The 27,321-nt window shown below is 38.4% G+C and overlaps 1 protein-coding gene across 1 annotated transcript in view; it reads right to left on the bottom strand.

Annotated features, from left to right (window-relative positions):
* Positions 1-27,321, bottom strand: part of foxk2a (forkhead box K2a) — a 65,376-nt gene that overhangs the window by 4,787 nt on the left and 33,268 nt on the right. Inside the window, exons 2-5 of the mRNA XM_051918944.1 lie at positions 6,232-6,426; positions 2,497-2,644; positions 1,770-1,916; positions 1,413-1,606 (exon numbers count right to left, since the gene is read on the bottom strand). Coding sequence (XP_051774904.1) covers positions 1,413-1,606; positions 1,770-1,916; positions 2,497-2,644; positions 6,232-6,426 — 684 coding nt within the window. The remainder of the gene's footprint in view (positions 1-1,412; positions 1,607-1,769; positions 1,917-2,496; positions 2,645-6,231; positions 6,427-27,321) is intronic.

Raw genomic sequence — 27,321 nt, 5'->3', positions numbered from 1 at the left:
CAGCTTACAACAACATAAGGAGCAGCATTGCTCCTGCAAGTCAGGCACTGACATTCTACCCTCATATGTGCAAGCAACAGGGGAAAAAACAAAAAAAGTGAGCTAAGAAACACACATCTACTGTGCTGAGCCGATCGCTACATCAGGCTGTGTATGGCTGACTGTTTCAAACATGAAGGATGTGCACTGAATCTGCATCTGGACACAAGACAGACCTTTTCTACTGTTATTTATGTTGACGTTTTACTATTTAATATTTTTTCAACAAGTGCAACAGAAATCTGTAAACGTGCTAGACTGGTTTTTCCTGGGTTAATCATAACTCAAAGGGGACTATGAAATCAAAAATCTTAAAACTCAAGTTGTGTCATAACTGCTAAATACAAGAGGTCTCTGGATGCCTGTAGATTTCACATACCATACTAGCAAATGATGACCATTCATCGTCTGCATATTTTTACCAGGCATTTTTTGGGTTTAGCCAGCTTGGTTGGTTGCCCTCCAAATCTTTCTCCTTCACTCGCTATGGTCTTGGGCATCATTTGGGGTGAGACACATTTTTTCATATCATCCAAGACCATCTCCAACTACATCTTTTTTGGTCTTCCTCTTGAACTCATCCCCCTCCATCACTCTCTTCCACACACTCAAACCGTCTTAGTTGGATTCTGTTCAGCACCACATCTATCACCACCTCCAGAGCAAGTCTTCTTCTTAACTCAGCACTTGTCTTCCTCCCACTCCAAACATCTATCTGGTCATTCTTTCCACATTGGTGTTAGGTTATGCTTTCACTGGGCACGTCTCACTCCCACTGAGCACACTGCTCCTCACACAGCTTTCACAAACTTTACTCTTCAAAGCCAGAGAGACTCCTTTAGAAGATGACAACTTGAAGGCACCATAACTATGTATGGAGTAAAGAGACAGGCAAGTAGACATTGGTTACCAAATTACTCTGCATCTCTCCAGCTGTGTGTGCATTTCTGGTTGTGTTTATGTCCTTGAAATGCAAGCTCTTGGTCCAGTTACAACCAGAGCTTGCCACCTACAAGCTGCTGTGCTGCTTCAGCCTCATTTTTGTAAATGACTGTATAACCTAACCAAAGGGGAGGTCATAGCCTTTAAGGACTAAATCGTAGTTCCTGCAGATGCTGGAGCGGAACAAACAACACTGTGGCTTGAATGATGTCTTTCTCTTTAATGCTTGATCTTCAAAACTTACTACCACAGGTTATGTATACTGGGTAAGAAACAGCTAACATGTCTTAAAATTTTGTTTATTTATAAGCAAGGTTCTCAGTCAGACAAAATCAGTTTGCCAGATTTGTTCTGCAAGGAAGGTCTCAGTCTCCCCCTGCAATCTAAGATGGCACATTGCGCAGTGCTGTGAACACAAATTAGTTGGTTACCTAGAAGAAAGAGGTCCCAGGGGAGTTCGAAAGCAGGGTACACCCCTTGGCCTCCTTTTCCTAAAGGCTTGCTCTATTAATTTGCTTTCTGATGCAGGGTCTATCCTCCAGAACGAGCCTTTTCCTGGTTCTTCCTGCGACCGGGGAACTTTTATAAAATAACGGTTCAGAGAAAGATTGTGGCGGATTGAATTCTGAAAAAATAAGTAAATAAACAAAACACACACATGACTCAAATGGTATTTAGCTGCAGTACTAAACTAACATTTAAATTTACATAAATGTTTTTATAAACATTTAAAAAAAAAAGCAGAAAACATTCATAAAATGTGAGTCAAAGTGAGAAGATGATGTTACCTGCCATCCCTTGTCGGCCGTCCTGTAGTAAGGGTAGTTTTTGGTAATGTGGGTGTAGATCCCATTTAGTGTTAGCTGCTTGTCCGGTGCCATCGTGATGGCCTGGACTATTAACTGTGCATAAGAATATGGCGGCTTCGAATCATCCTGAGAACAAAGGAAACAAAGTGGATTGGCACAACAGTAACATAAAAAAAAGAGACGGTGCTGCCCAGGCTCTACTTTTTCCTGTAAAATGTAATGTATGCCATTCCATTCAATGTCTCTAAACTCTTGGCTACTTGTTCTTATCATTTTAAGCATTGACTGGCACTGCCTGTAAGACTGTTGATCTGCTAAGCTCAGCTACTGCAGGTTATTTTTTTCCCCTCTTTCATATTAGTGGATGTTGTACTCTGGAAGACAAATATACAGCCATGACAACACTAAGAGAGCCTACTGTATATGGGCTATGCTTTCTCCCATTCAGCTTCATTTCTCTCCTTTCTGACTCTTACAATCTGTTACATTTCATTGCCCAAGCATGACCAGAGAAGTTTTGATTTCGTCTACAGTGAGGTATGCTGCTTTGTGTCTAGCTGTGACTGACTTGTATTCTGAAAGGGCAGGTACACAATTGGTTTTGGAGTAACGGAGACTGTCCTTTATTAGAAAAATACATAAAAACGCATTACTCCTAGCTTTCCCCCCCCAAGATTAAGGTCTGTGTTTAGGGTGAAGCCTTTACCTTTGGGCTGTCACCTCCCGATGCTTCCTTGTCATTCTCTGACTGAGAGTTGTCACCCATTAGCTGGAGTTCTGCTGGGATTACACGAGCCATTCTGTACCCCGATGATCCTGCTCCCCTAGGACTGGATGGGCAGGAGTTTGCAGCACTGTAAGAAATCAGAACAGGATAAAAATCATACAAGTTACACAGGCAACATATGGATCTGAGGAAGGTGGAGATGAATGCTTTTGACAGGCCACGGCTTCTTCACTATCGAACCATAAATTTTAAACGGTACTTGAAAAGTCAGACACAGCACCGTCTGTAGTATTTCCAGGTGATTACAGTGATCCCCTGCTATATCACGCTTCGATTTTCGCGGCTTCACTCTATCGCGATTTTTTCTCATACACGCTTACGTCACTACACATGCGCTTTCTGAGAACTTTTATTTAAGCCCAATGATGGTTCCTAAACGTGCTGCTTTTTATAAGCCTTCTGACAATGAAACTAAGCGCCTGAGGAAGATGCTTACCATCCAGGAGAAGGTGAAACTCTTGGATATGATCAAAGATGGCAATACCCTACAAAAGCCTCCTCACGCATATGAAGAGACAGCGCCAGCAACTGCCTATCAAGATGTTCTTCAGCCTCGCACCCAGACACCCACTGCCTACTCCTAGTACTCCTTCAGCGGAAGAAGACAACAACGCACCTGCTGAAGATACTGCACCACCTGAAGACTCTCCTACTGAGGTCGTGCCTTCATAGGTTAGTGGTTGTGTGTAAGAACTGTGTGTGTGTGTATAATTAAATGTACAGTACAATAATAATAATATGGTATTTGTAACGTCTAATATGTCTTATTTTCTCTTATTTTGTCTAATATATTGGGTAATACGAGTGTAATGGTGACCAAAGGGTGTTATTTCATGTCTAGAGGGCTCTAATAATGTTAAAAAATGTATTTAGAAGGTCGTAAACAGGTTTTCTATACTCTAACTGTGAAAATATTCGATTTATAAATAAAGAATCCTACTTTGCGGAAATTCATTTATCGCGGTACAGTCTGGAACGGATTAACCATGATAAACGAGGGTTCACTGTACTCGCATTAAAATCTGAAAAGGCAGCATTACACTTAAAGCAGCAAGTGGGAACCTCTAGCATTCAGTGACATGTTCTGTACAGGACACACTCCAGAGTCGCACTTTCACAAGTGTTGATTATGTCATTTAGATTTTGGATCATTTCACAACAGGAGTAAAGGCTAAACAAAAATGTCAGTTGTGAAAGAATAGCCCTCTAGCTGCAGGTTCTCAAGCTTTTATTGTACAAATGTGTAGAGAGAGACAGAGAGAGAGAAAAATCAATCCATATATTTGTGAATAACTTTAAAACAACACATCAGTAATTTCTTGGCACCCATTTTTTAACATTATCTACACTGCAGATAATTGTAAGAAAGCAGACATGTTGACTACAAGATGTACAAATCAGTGTTAAACAAAATGGTAAGACCGTATAGCGTGAAGGAAAGCATGTTTTAAAATGCACGGCGTATGACTCAAGTTCATGATAGATTAATAAAAATTGATTTTAGTAGCACAAAAGGAGGCACAAGTAATCACTCAGTAAAAGAAGCTTTAGACAGAAAAGACTTTAATTTGTGAAGTGTGTTAAAATGGAATATTAATAAAACATTTACTGATTAAAAAAAAAATCAAGATCATGTGATCTGTGCAGCAATTAGAAGTGGAAGCTTTAAAATGCACAGCATGCATGGGATCTTCATAAACGATTCATTAAATCAGTTATAACAAAGGAAATGTAGGAACTGAAACTGCATGCACTGAAAGCTGGACTGTGCCTACCACTGGCATTGCAATTGGAGATATAATTCTTCCAAAATGTACAGACCCAGAATGAACAAAGCGTACTGGCAGGATTGTGCCATGCGCATGACAATCAGGAATCTGTTCTTTAAAATGCACCACCATACATGGCAGCTTTATAATGGATCATTATTACAAGTATTTGTAAGGTGCAGATACTGGACACCAAACAGCTGCCAAGATCATATTGTTTGTTACAAGTTATCAGTAACTGGATTTATTAAAATGTAAAACATGATGATAATAATCCTTTTTATTTTGATCCCAAATGGAACTCAAACTAGGATGATTTTGCACATACCGCCATGGTGCTCCTCAAATTTTTACACACTGTAATATAATTTTCCTCACAGATTAACGTTGTACTGAAAAATGTTTATGTATGTAATGGAAGAACAGAAGTGAACAACGTGCCACGCTCTTCCTTATAAAGTATAAAATAAGTCTGTTACAGAAAAAGTGTGGTATCTCATGGTCTTTTTCCCCATCACTTAAACTGCCTTCACTAATATATTAAGATCAAGTACATGCTGCACGCAACACAGTTCTGAATGGCTTTCTTAAAATGCATAGCATGTGCTTCATTGTCACAATGCATTACCAATAAAAATTTAAAAAAATAAAATAAAGACAACATACCACTGCTGCATACACAAATTCCTAATTCCATCTTTCTATTAGCATGACAGGATGTTACAAACAAAACAAATGGTATTCTTTAAAATGTGTAGCGTGTTGTACCCACCCTCAAACTGCCCACATTCTACCTGCAGAGGCTACTCTGAGAGAACAAAAAACTGCTGCTCAAAATATCAGGCAGTCGCCGGTATCGGCCACCTCATTTTCCCCTGGGCCTAAAGGAGATGCCGCCAATAAAAGGCCATGTGATCAGTGCACATTCCCTATCCTGTCTTTTTTTTTTTTTTTTTTAACTTGTCAATGTTATTCTGAATGATAAATGTGGATGCTAAGTTGTGTGCAAAAGCAGTAGCCTCCACTTGTCTGGCATTTTCCAGTATAACAAAATAAGAATCAAAGATGGTCTCATTTAATATTTCCAGGTAGGGGTCAGACTTAAAAGTTTAAATATTTTTCTCCCATGACGGAATCTTTTTAATAATTGGACCATCAATCAGTAAGCTGTATACCGTATATATGCAGTGTATAGATCTATTTCAAGGAAGAAAAAAAAAACACACAGAAATACTTACTAGAAATAAAATTGTGAAAAACTCTCCCAAGGTGCCCATTAAATATTTCAATGGTGGATCTGGCACAATAAGAGAACATGTTAACAGGCACAGGATGCACACCAGAATGCAGGGGGGGGGGGGGGGGGGTATCTCAGTGCTTTTGTTTTTTTTTTTTTTTGCAGACAGAACCACCACAGTGACATCCCAGCAGCAACAGAGCAGCAGCAAGATTTAAGAAGTACCGAGCTGTTTGTTTCCTGTTAATTTGGGGTGCAGAAAATTATTTGCATGTGGACTACATATGTATATTGGGAATTTAATGTGAAACACAAGGATTATTACTATCATCATTATTAATATACTGGACTGAAAACGTCATCATTATTTGCTGTTTTAATGGCTTGCTTTGCACATATTTCCATTGTGTGTAATGGATATACTTCTCCTGTTTACCTAGTGGTGATTCAAAACAAAAGATTACAATTACATTAAATGTACAGTAATATAAGCAAATATATTTGAGTAAAAAGCATCTGGCGGAGTCAAATGACAAAAAGTGAAAGAAATTGCTGCCTTTGAGCTCTCTGTAGTCTCCAGTGAACAAAGCTCCTTTCTTTGAGATATCCTGGGGGAGGTGACACATGCGACTTTTAAAGTTTACACACCTGATAGTTCCAGTTGGGGAAGGGAGAGGACTCATCAGATGTGCGATGCTGTCTGGAATGTTAATGGTCAAGGGAGAAATCTGGGGCTGGACAGGCTTGACTGGAGACTCTGGCGCCTCCTGTTTCTCCTTCTTGTCGCTGGCGAGTGCTGTAAATGTAATCTTGATATTTGTGCTAGGAAACCTGAATGTGCACCTGAAATTAAAGGAAAAGTGGTTACTCCACATTGTCTTCTTACTTAGTTGATAAAGTTGCTAGGTTACTGTAGTCATGCGCATACTAATCCCAGGACCTCCAAGTACAAGGAATCACTGCAGCCAGAAACATCAGGTGTGACAAAAGTTTGGAATACACAAAGGCAAAGTGAGGTAAAAGAAATTGGTCCTTAGAAATGCAATGTTGGCTTAAAACACTAAAAATGATTTACAAGTTTATTCTAAGTAAACATTTTCAAGACAACTTCCATGAAAAGTTAACAAAAATAGTACATACTCATTAAAATATTGAAAATAAAAAACTGCACAAAGCACCAATTAAAGTTTATTTGGTTAACACAACAAAAACACAATTGATGGCATTAGCACAGAAGTGAAAGAATGTTTAACCGCTGGCGGTGACCCAGACTGGCCAACATGGAAAAGCCTTAACCACCTGCGCACCAGGACTGGCAGATCCAAAGACAACATGACCAAGTGGGGATACTCTGATGACAGCAACCTGTGCGACTACAGGGAAAGGCAGAGACCATGGAACACCTCCGGATCTGCCGATTCCTGGATGAACCGCACACCATGGATGTCCTCACCGTGGCCACCGAAACAGACATAGGCCTGTGCTCGTCATTGGAATGGCATATGAAACTTCTGGTTTTAAGGACTCAAGAGGAACCAATTAAAACATCCAGAGTATACTGTACACAGTTTTGAATGCCACAATACATTAGAAGCGAAGTAATTAAGTGCCTCCTTGAACATGTCCAATATCAACAAAAAAGTTACATGGTATACAGGTACTGGAAAAGGGCTCAAAAATCTAAATTTTAATAAGGCGCGGTACAGGAATCTTGGGATTTTCAGTACTGGAAGTAAACTTCAGCTTTCCTTTCAATCTCCCACCTACCCAACACTTGCTATACTCTTTGACGTGATTGGGACTTCACAGGAGGAACAACCCAGACCCCCAATTGCTTCTATGCGATCGGAACTTCTTGGGGGACCACTGTATTGCTTCAACGAAACTGGGACTTCATAGAGGTTCTGGAGTTATCCGTTATTTCCTTCAGAAGTGCTTTGCTACCAGTACAGAGATCTGAAAGCCAGTATCGATACTGAAGTTCAAATTTTGGGGAGAGTTCAAACACTAATGCCAGATGAAGAGAACTGCATCTCTTCAGTCCCGAGCTATGGGGAGACTAAACCGAGGTCTTCAAACACACTCATGAAGATGGTCCAGAAATGGAGCGATTCCTCAACTCAAACAACTCTAATGGAAATTAATTAAACAGAACAGCAGGCATTGAATTAAAGTATTTGACAAAACAGAGTACGGAACTCTGGAAATGAGTCATGAATCAAATAGCACAAGAGAACACACTGAAAGTACTAATAAAATTTACAATTTAACAAATCTGTGCAAAATGACTACTAGAAGACTAATGCGCTCACGTGCAAAGGAAGCTTCCAGAGTTCTCACTTGTGACATTTCACATTCCAGCTTTGTTGTGTTCACGTGAATTTCCAGTTAAATTTTTTTGGGAGAAATATGGAGTCACTGCTGATTTGCTGCTTGGCCCACACAAAAATCTTAACTTTTATGTGAATATAAAAACCAAAATATGTACATTGAAAGCATATCAGGTCACTCCAAACACAACTTTTTGGACCACCAAAAAAATGCAAACTCTGACTGACAAGGTTATTTTTTTAAATGTTATATGAGGTGGAAAATCACTTGCATCACAATTTGAAAAATTCAGACAGCACTGTTCTCTCCGATTGGTCCCCACAAAGGAAGCAAAGGTTTTCCTCCGTTTTTATAAAATGGCATATATTTACCTTAGCACTAAACCAGCAATACACATCTGCAAAACTAAATCACATTAAACTCGGACACAGGGAGCTGCCCGTATTATTTGAGTGTTATTTTGCCAATGTGGCCTTCTATTAGCCATGGTGTTGAACTGTAAATTCCCAAGTCATAGATCCAGGCTCCAGGAGTCAGTCATTTAGCCTGCCAGCTTTCACAGCACACAAATATGGAAATAATTACAAAACACTGTACCTGTAAAGTGGCGCTTACTGCAGAAAGAGAGGTGTTGTACACAACAGGATTGCATTCAGGCTGACCACACACGTGTTTGGCCACAAATTCTGAGAAACTGCTATTATCTTTCCTCTTACAATTGCACAGTAAATCTGCTTTTTTAAATAAACTGTACGCAAACTTGCATCTTCATTTGTTGCTGCATGTTTCTTAAGGACCCCATCATTAACACTGTGATCTCCTAGTAGCTATGATGCCTGATTGTATGCCTCAAGACTGCCAGTTTACTTCCATGAGTCACTCAGTCTATGACTCCCAGTGAGTCACTGACACAATTCTGTCAGTGCCCAACTGTACAAAAATATGTAAACATTTATGTGATTTGTTTAGGATACATGCATTAACTCAGGCATCACGTTCATAATCAGCTTTATATCTAAAAAACACAACATTTACATGTCTAACTGCACAAACTTACATAAGGTCGCACTACTAGCTTTTAATCTGGCAGTCACTTAACCATCAGCCCTTGACCCCTCCCTGCCGTGCACACTGAATGCCAACCAATCACTGGAAAAGGCCGTAAACTGGGCAACTTCAGAACTACAACAAAGCACGTGAGCAACGAGACTGAAAAATGGGTCAAACAAACTGTGTTTCACTATCGTGGTCACAATCAAGAGTGGTACTTTAAATGCCAAACGCCATTACACTCTAACTCCATTGTGAAAAGGATACTTGGGAGGAAAAAAAATTAAACAACTTTCACAAGCTTAGAAGTGCAAAGACATAACATCACAGCTTCCAAAGATACAAAATATCCACCTCAATTTTATGTAATACTCCTCAGACGGCAAAACATTACAAATAAAACAAGTACAATTCAAAGTAGCACAACATTCCTACATTAGGTTACAAAGTTTAAGATTATTCAGTGCGTAGTAAATTAGAAAAATACAAACAGGACAGTATGACATGACAATGCAAGAGAACCAGTATTAGTGCACCTGGGACAGAAGAGTCAAACGTACCAGAGAGCGGGCCATTGTCGCTAGTGTCTGTGGACTACAATGAAGGTCGGACACTGAGTTAATGGATTCAGCTTTTATTATACAATCTTCTTCTTTCAGCTGCTCCCGTTAGGGGTTGCCACAGCGGATCATCTTTTTTTCATGTTATTCTTATACAATAATATTATATATATATAAAAAAATATTATATATATATATATATATATAAATAAAACATTGCATAATAACACCACATTTTAATTATATATCAAATTTCCCATTTTCAAAGTGCTTTACAGAAATGTACCCATACATATTTATATATTCAGAACAATACTGAGCTCTCCAGAGAGTTTGCATTTTTATGGTTAATAAAATAGGTTAGGGTGGCACGGTGGTGAAGTGGTAGCGCTGCTGCCTCGCAGTTAGGAGACCTAGGTTCGCTTCCCAGGTCCTCCCTGCGTGGAGTTTGCATGTTCTCCCCGTGTCTACGTGGGTTTCCTCTCACAGTCCAAAGACATGCAGGTTTGGTGCACTGGCGATCCTAAATTGTCCCTAGTGTGTGCTTGGCGTGTGGGGGTGTGTGTGCCCTGTGGTAGGCTAGCGCCCTGCCTGGGGTTTGTTTCCTGCCTTGCGCCCTGTGTTGGCTGGGATTGGCTCCGGCAGACCCCTGTGACCCTGTAGTTAGGATATAGTGGCTTGGATAATGGATGGATGGATAAAATAGGTTACCGTTATAGCCTAGTTTGTTTTCAAATTTTTTGAGACAAACATTTATTTTAGCTGCTTTCATGGCAATTAATATTTACTAAATATTAAAATAATCTTTTTGTTGTGATTAAAATAAAAATAGTATTTTGTTTTAGACAATAGAGCTGTTTTTTTGTCGTCAATTGGCAATGTATTATATATCAAACAACTTTCTTTAAAATCTGAATTGCTCATAATGAACAGAACTATGGGGGAAAGCAGCAGCCCATCAGTATTGGCCTCAGTACATCTACGTCTTTCTCAGTCGGGTGTTCTGTAGGATAATTCAAGAGGTGTAAATGACTTAGTAATAGAGGGGATTTGATAGTACTTTACAGCAGTTCTTTAAAATGAGACCACAATATTGTCACTATTTTGAAGAACAACAATGGTTATTTGATATTATATACACACATATCTCAAAGGTTATGGAATAACAGCAAGATTAGATAGATTAGTGCAAGCTTACCAACTCAATATACAGAACCAGAGACAAAGCATAAAGAAGCACAGACATTTTGCTGGCTTTTCTAATAAAGACAGTAGCTTATTTTATATTTGTTTACAGCATACATAAATGCCACAAACTACGAACACAGTGCTGCTTATTATTAGCACTCCAAAGTGACACGCCAAATATTTGACATTTACTACAATTTGTTTTCATAAAATACCAATTTTATGTAACTTGCTTAATACAGTAATTGTATCTAATATAAAAAATGGGTTACGATATCCACAGAAAACAATAAAACCTGTTTCATAAGCTGATGTCTTATTTTAATTACATAATTAACCTCAACAAATCCCCAGCAGCTACAGGACAAGTTTCAGTTTGCTCACATCACAGCAGCGTAGTTGCCAGCCTGGCCTGATGCTTCACAGCTTCAGCAGATTTCGGTTCTCTTGGCCTTGCTATGGTCACATCCTCCCATATCCCAAAGACACAAAAGTGACTCTAGATTGACCTAATGAGTCTGTGTGTGTCTCCTGCAACTGTCTTTGTTGGGTTTTGTCCACCTTATAGCCCTCAATATTAGCCACAAAGACATAGTGTGTGCACTGCTTGATGAAAATGATTTTTAGAATAGGAAATTAAACATGTTTGGGGTGTACAAAGATGTCTGAACTATCTAAGCACGAGAGTTATATTGAAATTCAAATGCAAGTTACAATGAGCAGCAACTGCAAATTGGCACTGAAACAAGTGAGTGGGTGGGTAAGCAAATGAATGTGCCCTGTGATCGACTGACACATTGTCTAGTGTTGGTCCTATTCTTGCTAATGATACAGCCTACCTCAACCTTAAAATTAAATGAAAAGCATTTTTAAGTAAATATTAGAACAGATGAACAGACCAAGTTAAACATCTCTGAATATCATTAACTACATTATTAAATATTAAAATAGATATTAAAAATGTTACAAAAACAATTGGCACTAACTGCAGAGTCAATGGTCAGCTCATAAAATGAACGGTAATCTCTGCCATTTCATTTCTATGTGATGCAACGGCTTACTTAACTTTACCCTTGTCTTTCATTCCAGCTGATATCTACATTTTAAAATCTGACATTATGCTGGTTCCCTAAATTCAAAAGGCTGCACTACAATTAAAGATATGCAGATTTATCGTTTCTTAAGAGGAACTACAAAAAAAAAGCTCTAAAGGGAAAAGTGTTTCTACCACTAATAACCTAGAAATGGCAATGAAAAGATGTTTACTTTTTATATTCATCATCTCTTTTTAGGACTTAAGTAATAAGCAGCAGGCTAATTTCCTTGTCAGGCAGTTTTAAAACCCAAAGATGACATGTCTTAATACTACACTTTTAGAATAAACCAGAACTAGATGGCTGAACGTTCAAGTAATTGAGTTAAGTAACAATTACCATTGAACTGTCCTATCATTTACACATTCTTCGCAAGTGCCAAACATTGGTATGTTCACTGACTCTGGATGTCAAGAGTCTTACTAATATCCTCACCTCCATTACACATCTTGTATCAAACACCAACCAATTCCACTGAAGTGCCACACTTTTGTCAACAGTTGCCATTTAAGGTTGTTCACATTCACAATTCATGTCATATCACTGGAGCCTCCAGTGCATGGCCTTTCACTCTTCCCTGCTTACATATTTTGGTTACAGTGACAGTAACCATCTGGTCCTGTGCTTGGTACACGCTTCTGCAGCACAATTTCCGCAGATGTCATTTCCTCCTGTGACTACGTGGACATTATAATGGGTGTTACAGTGATACCACTCATAATGTCAGTGTTGAATTTTGAAGCCATTAATTGATTAATTCTTAAATTTGTACGCATCTCCAGTACTGGGCCTCAGGGTTCAGAGCTAACCCTGACAGAACTGAAGCCACGGTGCTCTGTGTAGAGTAGCCGTCCATCACTGAGCGTACTCACCCATACTGGTCCAGTGCAGATTCAGTTTTCACTCAGTTTGTTTGCACACCCTTGACATGTAAGAGGAAACTGAAGATAAATTGTCATGAACACGTTATCAGCCTCAATACACTTTCTACAATTGTCTTGTTTTCACACAGAGGTGAGGAAGTGCTTTGCTTTTGGTGACAAAGACTCTTAAGACTGGTCAACCTTATCTTTCAAAACAAAATAATAAAATAAATAAATAAATAAAAATAACTCTGAATTAGCTCAAAATAATAGGCAGCATTAAGTGGTTCTTTTCAAGCCATTTTTTTCTTCTTCTGCTCAGAAATTACTATTAAAAAGGTAGAGTGTCTTCTGGCTACAAAATAACAATGGCCGACGCATTTAAAAAAAGGTTCAGGAAAGCACAGCACTGTAAATTCTATAACGAGACGATGCAATATGTCTCATAATAAAACTGGATAGCATGCCTGTATGCAACAACTTTGTGGAGTTGCTGGATGTTTGATGTAAATGAATCACCTCAAGGCTACAAATGTCCATGGTCTTTACTGAAAGAAACTTTCCTCACCACATACAGTACATGAAAGTCAGCATTTGAGAGAAAAAAAATGGTTGCTGCAGACTTGACGTATTGAGTCAGATCTCAGAGGTGTGTAGGTACTAAATGCGAATGACTTGAACTTTGTCAGCCATTATCCTCCTTTTAAAACTTTAAAATTAGTGAAGTCGATGATGAATGCCTCTAAATACCCACATTAATATTATCATTATAGTTCACCAATCTTCAGGGTAGCTGCATACTAGTAACAAAGCTCACAGGATAGAAAGACATGCCAAACAAAATTACAAGGACATCTTTTTTTGATTTATAGTAATTTTAGCTAAACATTAATGTGGTACTGTACAACTTTATGAATAAAAGTAAGTTCTAAATTATAAAGTAAAATGCAGTAAAGGACTATGAACGGAATATACCTGCAATAATAGAATGAGCCAATGCTAAATTCTTACAATGTCATTGAAATAACTGCAGTAAGTCCTTAACTTACTTTATACAGCAATTCACAGAGTTCACTATATTGCCATATTAAAAATGATTACTGAATTGTAGTTTCACTCTGCTGCATACTTATTACTGATTAATTTTTAAACTGGCTTTACTTGGGAGTGTTTGTTTCTTTTTCTCTCCCAGATATTCTGATAAAGAGTTCATCGCCTCTTTAAAACATGCTAATTCAGCCAGTAAGATCTCTGTAGGCTCCATGACTTCTCATTGTTTCCTTTGGGGTCATGAAATAATGCATTTAAATTAGAAATTCAATTCCTGCAAGAATGTTTACTTATATTTTGTGCAGTTCATAAAAAAACAAAAAAGAAAAAAAGAAAGAAAGGAAATATGAATACTGATCCAAATCCCCTACTTGGATTATGTGTGTGATCAGTATTACAAAGTTTCATGTTTTATTTTACTAGATGTTTAACAATAATAGTAGGTGCATAATTGTCAAAGGAACCCCTGGTTCACTTGTCATGAGGACAACTTACAAGGTCCCATGCTATAGGAACAGGCCCAGATAGGCCCAAGTATAACCAGAAAAACAACTGTTAATGGAGATGGCAGGACTTCAAATTCCAAAATGTAGACGTGCATAAACTGGTAGAAGATGTGACATAACTAAAATGTTCACTGGCATTTTGATAAATCAGCTCCATAAAATCACATCAGGCAGCTCTGCACTATTTATCATGTGTATGCAGCAGATGCAGCCCTCTCACATACATACATCACATGCATTGCAAATACCTAGGCTGTTAAATAAATAAATAAACAACTAAATAAAATTAACATGTAAATGAAATGCCAATAGCACAAGTGTATATGATTTCACACACTGTTGTTCTATGTGCAGGAACAACATGCTTTTTTAACTTTTTCTTAAGAATTGGTCTGATTGCTAAACAGAAGCTGCCTCCAGAATTCAGACCTCCTCCATCTAAACCCCAGAATGCAATGGGTGACCACCTTTAATTGTATGCAGACATGTGCTCCTGGAATTTCAAAATGCCACAGAACTATTTGAGTCTTAAATGCAGTAACAAAACTGAAACAACGGCTAGTAAGCATTACTAAGGGACTGCATTATTTAGAAGAATTTTTAAGGACATGAAGAGACTGGTTTCACTTTCACTGCCTGCTAAACGACAACTCTTTTTTTTTTTTTTTAAATGGCCACAGTCATAAACAGTAAGAGTTATTTCTTGGTTGAAGGTTAAGAAAAAAGCCAGTGTATAAAGTAACCCTAAATAAATATGACTAAAATACAGTATAGTTAGCTGTACACAAAATGGAAAAAAAAGAATGTTTGCAATGTGAACACATCTGTATTATAAAACGCAGTTTAACATTAAAAACACACAGTGAGCCACTTATTGCATGAAGGTGACTTAGGAAGTGTAGCGTTTAATATGTATGGAGAGAAACATGTGTGTAAAATGCTAACATAAATCAACGCACGTTCACAGTGCTAGAATTTTATAATTTCACCAATAGGGATGGCATTACATATTGAAAATGATATATTTACGGTGCTCTTTTTCCATGTTCAAAGTGCTAATTAGGATGGGAAAGTTCTTATACCTGCGGTGGGCTGGCGCCCTGCCTGGGGTTTGTTTCCTGCCTTGCACCCTGTGTTGGCTGGGATTGGCTCCAGCAGACCCCCATGACCCTGTAGTTAGGATATTGCGGGTTGGATAATGGATGGATGAAGTTCTTATACTGCAGTCATTTGAATATATACTACTTCACATAAAATATAAACATATGATGGGGACAAGACTACAAACAGATGGTCTCCATCAAAACAGACCCTGCATAAAACGTCAAGTAAGCAACAAGGTGGTGTACTGAGCGGCAAGTCACAGATCCAACATCAGTGTTTAAATCCTGGGCTCAGTTGTTGACTGTGTTGAGCCTGCACATCCTCCCCATGTCCACATACTGCAGGTTTTCCTCCAATACTCACAATGATACTGTATGTGGGAGGTAAAGTAGCAATCCATACCAACCCTGTGAGAGTGCAAGCATGGTATAGTATGCCCAAGTGGGCCGCCAACAATCAGCAGGCATCCCAATCACAGAGAGCTCCTGACTTGCACTCAGTGCTATTGGGAGAGGCTCACGCCCCACAAAGACCTTGAACTGGATAAAACAGCTTCCAAAATATTAATATATATATATATATATACACACACACACACATATATATACATATATATCATAATACATGTGAAAAATCAAAAACAAGTTACAACACAAAAATAAAAGGACCGTGCTGCATTATGATTACAGCAGAAATTACACACACCACCAGGTGAGGTTGCTTTATAAACTGTGAGTGTTAAATGGTCAAAGATACAATTACATGGCGCGATGGCCACCTAGAGACCAACTTCACAAAAATGTTATGAAGCAGACTTTATACAGTTTGCACAATAATGAGGTTTCTTTTCTTGTACAGACTATATTTTCCATATTACAAAGAGCACACTCCTCAATTTGTCATTATAATCACACATGCATGAAAAGATCTGCACCTTCTGGATTATGATTGCAAAAGTGTCTACATGGAGGACTCCCTTCAATGGACACATGGAGGTTTAAAAGAAACAAAGCTGGACACAACTGGATATTTTCTGCAATTTATTTGAAAACTGTGTGATAACATACTTATTTTGAATAATATCACTCCATACATCTTACACATGAAATAAATTATGCAAGTTTTCTCCAGCTATTGTTTAATTCTCAGTCACCAGGGTCTGAAATCTATCCTGGCTACATCGGGTACAAGGTGTAAACCCACCCCAATTTCAGAACCAGTTCAGCACTGGGCACATTATAACCATACAACCCACTGCATTAAATCAGAAATGACAATTAAACACACAAATTAAATAAGAATGTTAAAGGAAAGCCAGAGTACCAACAGAAAAAAACATGCAGACACAGGAATCAAATGCAAACTCCGCAGATAAGACTGGCTAGGCTGGGGTTTTGAACCTGGGAGTAGTGGAATTAATATTTTAAATGTAATACAGATAAATGCATGATTCTTTTGCTTGCCTTCCAACCCACAAAAGCATTTCAGATTGGTACAAGCCCTGGTCCAGTATTGACTGAGTCTGTCTACACAACTTTCTATAATGCCTTGAAATCACAATACGAGGAACTTCCAGAGAAGAAGGTAACATATCCAACAAGCACCATTTCCACTGCACATCTGTAACAATTGCTAAGTGTTTGTGAAGACATCATAGTGTTTTATTAGCCTGTGACTCTAAAGGCAATTACGCATTTCAATAACTACTACAGGTATGTAATCAGACCAAGTTAAATTGCGAGTGGCAAGTACGTATTCGAATTTCAAACCGTCAACTGTCTCTAATGCCATAGAGTCCTGTTTAGGCAGGTGCAGGTGAGGCCCCTTCATTGACGTCAACAACAACTGTTCCCCTGCATGAGATTTACACTTCGTATAAATGAGAACTTGGTTAGGTTTGCTGCACTGCTTGACTTTTCTCTTGCTGAGTAATTATATTTTTTTCTTTAGATATACAATAAGCGTCTCTGAGAGATTTAATGAATTCCTTATGAATGAAATGAAAACTCCTATGAACATTTTTCATAATGCATGGAAAAACATGTTCTCACTATCTAACTTGTTCACAGAGATGAGCCTATACTTGCAAACAATAACAGCACCAACTAACTACAAGCATAAACCGAGAAGTTACAAAGAAATAATTAAACCAAAAGCAGACTAAAGAGAAAACAGTGTCAAGATGTGAAAAAGAGATGGCATGTAACTCAGATGACACCAGGTGTCATTCCTGCATTGCACCTGTTATTGTAACAGCTTCCTTTATACCTATACTGGACAAGGCCAGTTTAGTAACAGAATGATTAAAATAATTCAAATTTATAGTTCCTAATCAGTGCAGTGAAAAAGGAAGCCACATTACTCCTGCACAGGAAAGTTAGAGTTAATTACTCTACAAATACTTGTAGCATTCTACTTCAGAATATTCTTGCTGACACTCTGGAAATAGTTAACCAAGCATTTGTATTTGAAAAGTGGCTAACTATGAGTTTCTGGCAGTAAGGTAAATGTTATATTTATAATTGTTTTCTACAATCACCTGCTATGACTGTATATTCACTTCAGTCATAAAGAATTCATCAATGTTTCAAAGCCTCAAACCGCATATGGAACTTCTACTAAGGGCTAGAATTACTCAGCATGAAAAAAAGTTTAGCAGTGCAGTAAACCGAACAGAACATAAATAAATAAAGCTAATAATCTGCGATAAAAAATTAAAATATTAAATCATGCTGTTGATTTTTAACCCCCACAAACTTATTAAATTCTGATGTGGTGCAAGTATTAAAAAAAAAAATTTAAAAAGCACCTTTCTCACTGCTCTGCATGTCATTACTTTCCCTGCCTAATACTCACAGCTGCAGCTACTTCTGTGGCAAGTGTACTGGGGCTGTGCACTCCCAGTTGTCTTGTCACCCCTCGCCCCCTGCCACCACTTCATGCATTTTGTCATTTGCTGCACCTACCCTTTTCATTGCCTGCTGTACAGAATTCACTCTGCAACCACCACTTTTTCGGTATTGACCCCTAAAATGTCGCTACTGACTGTGTCGTTAACTCCCAATCCTCTTAAACCTATGCAAGATGGGAATCAACCCTGGACAGAGTGCCACTCCACTGTAGGGCATGCTCATACACATACAACCAATACATACAACCTAACCTGCATGTCTTTGAAATGTGGGCGGAAATCAAAACACCTAGAAAATAAAATGAAAACACACACACAGGAAAAACATGCATAGTCCCCATAAGCAGTGACCTGACCCAGGATTCAAAACTCGGGTTTCGTCTGGACTAACATCTGCAACAGTCCAATATGTAAGCAATGGTTCCTTGCTATATTAGTTACAACAATGAAAAAGACGCAAGAGCCTAATGTCCATACACGTGTATTTGTGGTTAGAAGTCTTCATTTCTTTATGGCCACATGTCTACTAGATGTTTGAATAGTCAATACATTGGAAATAAATCATGACTCCTTTATAATACCAAATGAGTTGGGAAAAAAGCCCACAGTGTATTCTGAAGGACTCTTGACTTTGCAGTCACTGCTGGGCTGTAACAATGTTTTGAAAGTTGTCTGCCACCCACCGTGTCCCTCTGGCTCAGAATTTTAACCAAGGAATGCCGAATCATCAGATAAAACAAGGCCTCCAGCTTCAGTCCTGACAAGCGTAAATTTCCATTCACCACAAGGTAGCTGACAGATTTCCAAGGGTGCCCACATACATTGTGCTTTGAAAGGCATTGAATTTTTGCAAGTTGTCAGACTGCTAGTTTTTTGGGAAAGGTGCTGGTAAGTGTACTTGTTACCAGCCATAATATTTTAAATGAAAAACCAATGTTTGACTTCTCAAATCTCCAGGATGTGATGTCAAACAAACGGTTTTGAAAAACCAGTGATTAACTTGTTTCTATTGTCGACTTTGTCTTTTGTCATGTCAAATATGCATCTGCACATTCATTAGGCAATGCTCATTTGGTCCTACTAATGTGGGATTGCTAACTAGCAATCATTTCATTATACTGTACTTTGTGTTATTGCTGTCTTTGAATTTTCTATCATTTATATTGCTAACGTTGGTACTTCATAGACTGAGGCATGATCCCACGAGTGTCCTCTGTGTCCTTTACAGCATATAGCACTGGCCTCTTATAAGAATTTATTTGTAAGCCAAAAAAAAAAAAAAAAACAAAAACGCACCCTGACACTCTCTAATTCTCAAATGAAACCACACTTAATATTTGACCTATTTAATAAAACAACAATTTAAGGATTCATTAAGTGTCAAGATACTTCAAATTAAAAGCATTTTAAGCATCAATGTTAAAATGGTGAATATCAACAGGAACAATACTAGCATTTGTATCCTTTGCAAAGAGTAATCCAATCAAAAAACTCTCACATCTTATAGTCCTCAAAGTAGCCACCCATTCCCTCGATGGCCGCTTTGTACTAACTTGGCATTCTCCCAAATACTTTCATGGAGTAGCCACCCAGGATGCGATTCCAACAGGCTTGAAGGAGTTCCCACATATGTTTAGCACGTTGGCTGCCTTTTCTTCTCTTTCTCCAGTCAAATGCATCTCAAGCCATCTCTTTTGGATTTAGGTCAGATGACTATAGAGGTCTGACTATCTGCTGCAGCACTCCACCACTCGCCTTCTTTGCCAAATAGCTCTGACAAGGTCTGGGAATAGGTGTTTTTTTGTCAATAACTTGTTTAAATGAAAATGATGGCACAAATATGAGCAAATCAAGCTGTAGTGCTGCACTGTCATACTGGTTAATGGTAAATCATGTCATCAGCAAAGAATTCACAAACAATCGCACACTGGGAAACCATACGTGCAGTCATTTTACATTTATTTTCTTTGCATCACAAAGACATGAAGGTTAAAACCAAAAATCTCAGATTTAGGCTTGTCAAACCCAAAGTAAGATTTCCACTTGTCTGAGGTCTATTGCTTGTGTTTGTTGGCCAAAGCAAGTTGCTTTTTATTTGTAGTGTTCAATGCAGTAATTCTATCATGATGCCTCCTCTGAACAGGTGATACTGAGAAATATCTGCGCCTTGAAGTAGTCGTCTGAGCTGTAACAGATGTGCTGTTAATTGGAGATTTCTGAGCTGGCGATTCTCTGCAGAAGAGTTAACTTTTGGCCTGCCTTTCCTGTGGTGGTCCTCGTGAGAGCCAGTTTCATCATTGAGCTTGATGATTTTGAGGATTACACTTGAAGAACCTTTCAAATTTCTTGGAATTAACTTTTATTTCTTAAAGTAATGGTGGACTGTCGTTTATCTTTGCTAAACTGAGCTGTTTTGGGCATATTATGGACTACAACAACAATAAATAATGGCCTTCTACCAAACAGGGCTATTTTCATCCATGCTGCCTCATCATCACACAACTATCCAACTTTAACATTGACACAAGTTACTGTTTATGTTTGTCTTAGAAACAAATGTCAATAGTTAAGAATAATCTTTGAGGTCAAAATGTAAAAACAAATTTAATCAGATGTGTCTTTTGACTTATTGTGTGTGTGTGTATGTGTATATTTATTTATATTATATTATATATATATTATATACATAATTTATTACACACATGCACTACTGAACGGATATTTAGTTCTATTATATTTACTTAACGATTGTAAAGACTGCTGCATATTTTTTCAGTGAAAAAAACATATACTATAGGCTATTTAATACAATAAGTTTCTTAGAAAGTAAATAAATGCCTAGTGAAAAATCAGCATTTGCAAGTAACAACACTAGTCTATGAAGTGTAAAAACACCCACTCACAAAAAACCAAGAATAAAAGCCATCAAATCTATCTTGTTTGTAAACCAAACAATGGCCAAACACAAGAAGATAGCTCTTTATTTAATGTCCATGTAAAACCGTACAAAAGCCCATCAACACCACTTGTAATGTCTTTTATGCTTTGTGGCAATGATTTGCAAATAAGTCACCATAAAAGACATGACATGATTTCACAGAATTTCGTATCACTCAGTGCAGTAACAATTACTTGTGTAGCCATGCAAGTGCAAATTTTAAATTTCAGCTTGTAGCACGTCTTGTTGTGTTTTTTGCACATTTCTATCAAAATTTCACCCATTCATCCATTTTCCAAACCTGCATAAGCCAACTCAGAGGGCCTACCCTTATGGCAGTAGGAGCGAAGAAGAGGCCAGCCATAAACAGTGTGTCACTTTATTGCAAGATAAACAGACTCATTTTTACACACATTCATATTGTGACAGTTTGGAGAAGTCAATTAACCAAATCCAAGTGTCACAGACAAAGCCAATGCAAACACAGAGATTAAGCAATCTCCTCACACAGGTAGTGCTCAGATTCAAGCTCAAAATTATTATTATTATTATTATATTATGTACAGAGTACAATAAATTCTTACTTGCATGTCTCTCATAGGCTAGTGACTGTATGCCATTGCCAAAAACAGACAAAAACAAAAAAAAAAATATAAAAATCATACCCCAAACGCAATATACTATATATACACATATAAATACATACATACACATGCAGTACATATATACTCACACAGACACAAAATTGAATTTCTGTCTGTTAGAAATATGTGCAGTGGTTTTCACCTGATGTTCTATAATACTTTGTATATTGTGCAATAAAATTTTAGATTTTCTATGTATAAATATCTAGAAAAAAATAAAAACAGACAACCTCTCAAAAGTTGCCATTTGGCTAGATCTTTGTGCCTTGTAACCTTGCTAACGCCAGAACTCGACAAGACATTGACATGACGTTTACTTCAAAAGAATTAGAAGTGATTGCGTAACAAAACAACAACTGAATATGCACAATACAATATCATCAGGACTGGTAAATTCTGCCCATTAATGGAATTATTCATGCATTTGGGTCATCAACAGAAGACAAGTGTCTTCAAGGAAACAAGCAACTTAAGACACCAAGTTCACCTTCAACTACTTACGTTTTCCCCCATTTTAAACCCAATAAAAATCTCTTGGAAACTCTACGACTCCTTTAAGCGTATGTTCAATTTCATTGAATTCTGGGTTAAAATACTACACCCAGTTTCTGTGTTAATTCTCCTTATGTCTTTGTGTAGTCTTCTGTGGGCACACTAGCTGAAAGACATGCATGGTCATTTACCTGGCTACCCCAAACTGTCCCCGTGGGTTTGAGTATTAGCTAAAGTGTGTCCCGTGATGATGTCACCCAATCCAAGGTTGGTTCCTGCCTTGCACATGATATGTCCACAGGTAACTTCCAGGCTCTGGAAGCTCTGAATTGTATTTAGCTGATTTAGGAATACAGTGGCGTAAAAATGTTGCTTTCTGCTGCTGTTCTATCTAAAACAATCAACGATCAGTATTAGCCTTGGAGTTCTGAATATTTTTTTTTATTTTAAATTGGCCGATATGTAAAATGTTTAATTGCATGGATGAAGTGCTGAGGAAGAAAATGGGCTGACCTTCCAATGGTCCATTTTATGTACAGTATTAGTTCTTTATTCATTTTAGTTCCTTACAATTTGCAATATGAACAACACTGCACTTTTTAAAACACGTCCATGATTTTTTTTTCCCCTCAAAGCAGAACTGGTGGCTTCCACACACCTGATCAATTTGCCCTAAAACCACCAAAGGTCGCCTCTCTTCTGGTCCACTGTAAATCCTCAAATCTTTTACAACAATCAGCCTGGAGCGCAAGATGTGCTTTGTAAGAAGTTTGTCTTTACTGCCGATACTGCAAGAGCAGGGGTGCAGCTACATCCCTAGCAGGTGTCCTGATCAGATTTCATACGTTCAGGCGATTGTGATGCTTTTGCTGACAAGATTAGCTGCCCCTGATGAATTACAAGCCAACTATTTTCAGACCTGTGTTTTGATCCCTATGTCTATGCCTCTGCTGGAGGAAGGCATGATTTGTGCCAACAACTGGTCAGATATAAAGAACAGTGGCGCCCCCCCCCCTCACCTGCTTGTTCAGCCATGATCTTCCTTTCAGCACTCAGTCGTTATTTTCTTTCTTTCTCTTTCTACTTGTCATAGACTACCCAATCACAAAGCAGCTTACAACACAAATTACAATATAGTATTAACACCAGCGAGGCAATCACCTTAAAAGCAATACTACATAACAAGCAATTGCAAATCACTTTAGTTTGCACAGGGCAGCGGCCAAAACTCTTTACATTTCCCAAACATTTACAAGCAGGAAGTATCTGGATACAGCACAGGAATGCACACAGCGCCTCTCAAAATCTGGCAGCGCTCTACAGTTAAGGAATACCAGGAAGCCGTCTCTGGGACAGAAGACCATTGTGTAACCTACCCCTGTAAAGCTTCTTCCTTCTCATTATTCAGCTGCAGCCTCAATGCATAAATAGTGAAAGATTAAATCAGTTGTGTTTGCTTTTTGTTTTTGAAATGTTTGGGGGCAGCTATCTCAGACCCCAATATAAAGCAGTCTGATTAGCTAGTCGTGGCATATGTTGCAGCAGCCCAGTGCTGTTAGCGAGCTACATAATGCAACGGAGAGCGACAAATGCAGCACCCTTTTGGGAGCAATAAAATACTGAGGCACAAATGGCCGGCCACCCACCCCCCACCAAGCGAAATGAAGGTACAAGAAAGCTGGGAGGTACAAGTCTATTAGAGGACCGCCCGTCACATCTGCTTGTGCAGCTCAGACAGCGATTCATTAAAGTTGCTCATGTAATGCCACTGGAATTTGAGGCTCCCCAGTCAGGGAGCACAAAGAAACAAATCCAATGGAAAGAGATTTTCCCGCTTCTTATGCCTTTGTTTCTGTTTCCAAGTGAATGTAGGAGCAGTCAGGAGAGGCTGCTTCATTATCTCCACAGCTAAGCACAAGCAAGGATCTGTCTGGCATAAGAAGTACTGGAAAAGCACCCTGCTCCCAAGTAAAGCACCCGGCAGTGGAAGAAAACTTAAATCTGCACAGAGCAGCCACCATATGTGCACTGAACTGTAAATCTCTCGAAGATTAAAACTTTGTTTCTGTCAAAAGGCAAACTGCTTTAAAATCACACACTCTGCCAACAACGTTAGTGTTACTTTATTAAGATATTGATAGACAGCAAAGGCATCAAAACAATTTTTAAAAAAGCAAGTTAGAAATGCAGAAAATAGCAATTAAGCCAAAGCAAAAGCACAAAGATAGAAATAATGAAAATGCTTCCAAAAAAGTTGAAGGACTTGGCAAAATTGTTTAAATGATTTTGGTATACAACATGATCCACTTAAAGCAAAAAAAATGAAAAGAGAATCAAAGGAGCTAAGATAGCAAGATGTCTGAAAATAAATTCAAGTTATTTCTATTTAGTGCTTATGTCAGCCCAACAGCTAAGAGCACTGCATATTATCATACACATAGATTTATGCACATTTCAAGAAGGAGAAAAGTGCATAAACATTACCAACGTTAAGTGCTGTAGGGCACAAGACAGATGTACCCAAAAACGAATATGCAGTGGAGATGTTCATAGTTTTCAGTGTAATTATTAATATTTAGGCTTTTTCTTTTTCCAAGTCTATTGCTAAGTTCATGCACTGATGGAAGGAAATGTGGGGAAAAAATGAGCTGCCAGATAGGTAACATCACAGTAAAAGTCCTTCCAAGTGGCAAATTTTTGGAGAACTTTATTCCATAATTTCACTAACTTGTGAAGTAATCCTGATCGCTCACCTCATTATATGACTAAGAGTTAAAAAACACTAGCTCGACCCGTAATGATTTAGGCCTGATGTGATACCTGCTTAATGCATTTACTTTGATAAAAAGGAAACACCAAATATCCTTAGTTGCACTTACAAATTAAGCAAGAAATCAACCACAGCCTGGATACACAAACGTGAGAGAACAGAGTTGTAAATGTGCAGTCACAAACAGCAATAAAAAAAAAAAAATCAAATAGTGCATAAAACATTTTATTTTTTGTTTGCAAAGATATATAATAAGGTAGGGGCGGCACGGTGGCACAGTGGTAGCGCTGCTGCCTCGCAGTAAGGAGACCTGGGTTCGCTTCCCGGGTCCTCCCTGCGTGGAGTTTGCATGTTCTCCCCGTGTCTGCATGGGCTTCCTCCGGGTGCTCTGGTTTCCTCCCACAGTCCAAACACATGTAGGTTAGGTGGACTGGCGATTCCAAATTGTCCCTAGTGTGTGCTTGGTGTGTGTGTCCTGCGGTGGGTTGGCGCCCTACCCGGGATTGGTTCCTCCTGCCTTGCGCCCTGTGTTGGCTGGGATTGGCTCCAGCAGACCCCCGTGACCCTGTAGTTAGGATTCAGCAGGTTGGAAAATGAATGGATGGATGGATATAATAAGGTGATTGTGTTTTGAAGTTTATGTTTGGCAGAACTGGGTGGAAGGCAGGACACCAGGTCATCACTGGGCACAACTTAGAGAAACAAATTACCTGCACACAAACATCTTTCTAATGTGCAGCAGGCTTAGACGTGTAAAGGGCACTGAGCTTGTAAATGGAAGTATAAATTAAATGAAAAAGAAACAGAGTACAGTAATCCCTCACTTATCACGGGAGATAGGTTCCAAGGCCGACCGCGATAACTGAATTTCCGCGAAGTAGGGACACCATATTTATTTAATTATTTAACGTGTATTTGGATGTTTTTAAACCCTCCCTGTATTGTTTACAACCCACCCTTCACTCTATTAATAACAGGGACAACTGCTAAGCAATATGAAATCGGTAGATAAGTTTACACTTACTGTATAGCGAAGTACACGTAGCTATATATGACGTGATGAATATGCTGCGCAGTAAAAATGATGACGATTGAAGGTGATAATCCCCTGAATGCAGTAGCAAGAGCACGTTAATGCTGAATGAGTGAGATGAGACTTCCTGGTTAATGCAGCACTCCGTCGCTGAGCCAATCAGCAGCACACAGGAACTTAACTGTGCGCTCTGATTGGGTAGCTTCTCAGCCATCCACCAATAGCATCTCTTGTATGAAATCAACTGGGCAAACCAAATGAGGAAGCAAATACCAGAAGTAAAAAGACGCATTGTCTGCAGAAACCCGGGAAGCAGCGAAAAATCCGCGTTATGTATTTAGATATGCTTACATATAAAATCCGCGAAGTCGTGAATCCGCGAAAAGTGAACCGCGAAGTAGCGAGGGATTACTGTATATACAATTAGACTAAGGCCCAATTCGAATAGAATTAGTTTTACACCAGGAGTTGGTTTACAGTAGTTATTACCAGAGGACCATTGCAATTTTAATCCCGTCCAAATTTCTCAAATGATGTAATTTTACTGACCTGTCAATTCACAAAAGACAAGTTTAACCTGGGACTTTGAGTAGAAGGTATAAGGCACCATAATCTTTACTTAGACGTGAATGCACAGTCCATAAAAACATATTGGCATGAGCGATTTGCATAGGACTAAATTACAACTGATGCTGTCCAAACAGGGCTTAAGATATAGATAAACATACACAAAAATGAACAAATTTACACATATACATAAACACAAACAACCAAACATGCACATACAGAAACAAAATAAGCTAATTATAACACTTCAGTTATGTGTCTTTATATCTGATGAAAACAGCCAAAATTGTGCATTTTAAGATATGTTCTCCAGAATATAGTTTATTCTAACTCATATAATAAGCATTCTCACAAACAGAGCTTTAATGTTCTTAAAACCCGTATGTGCAGCTTGCAAAAATGGAGAGGAAACAAAAAACAAAAAAACAAAACAAATGATACAGACTTTTTTTTTGGGAACAAAACCCTTGAAGCCGAAGATCCCACAGGAATTCCATGGGCAACTTATGTACACATTAATACTTGACTTATTATTAAATATAAACTACTAACAAAATTCACAGTACAATACAGTGCTGTCCAGTACCTCTTTAATGCTGTAATGCCAAGACATTTTGTTAAGATGAGGACTTGTGTT

This window comes from Erpetoichthys calabaricus, chromosome 14 (assembly GCF_900747795.2).
Source record: "Erpetoichthys calabaricus chromosome 14, fErpCal1.3, whole genome shotgun sequence".
Lineage (NCBI taxonomy): Eukaryota > Metazoa > Chordata > Cladistia > Polypteriformes > Polypteridae > Erpetoichthys > Erpetoichthys calabaricus.
Note: the sequence above shows the minus strand (reverse complement) of the source record. Positions and strands in the feature narration are given on the sequence as shown.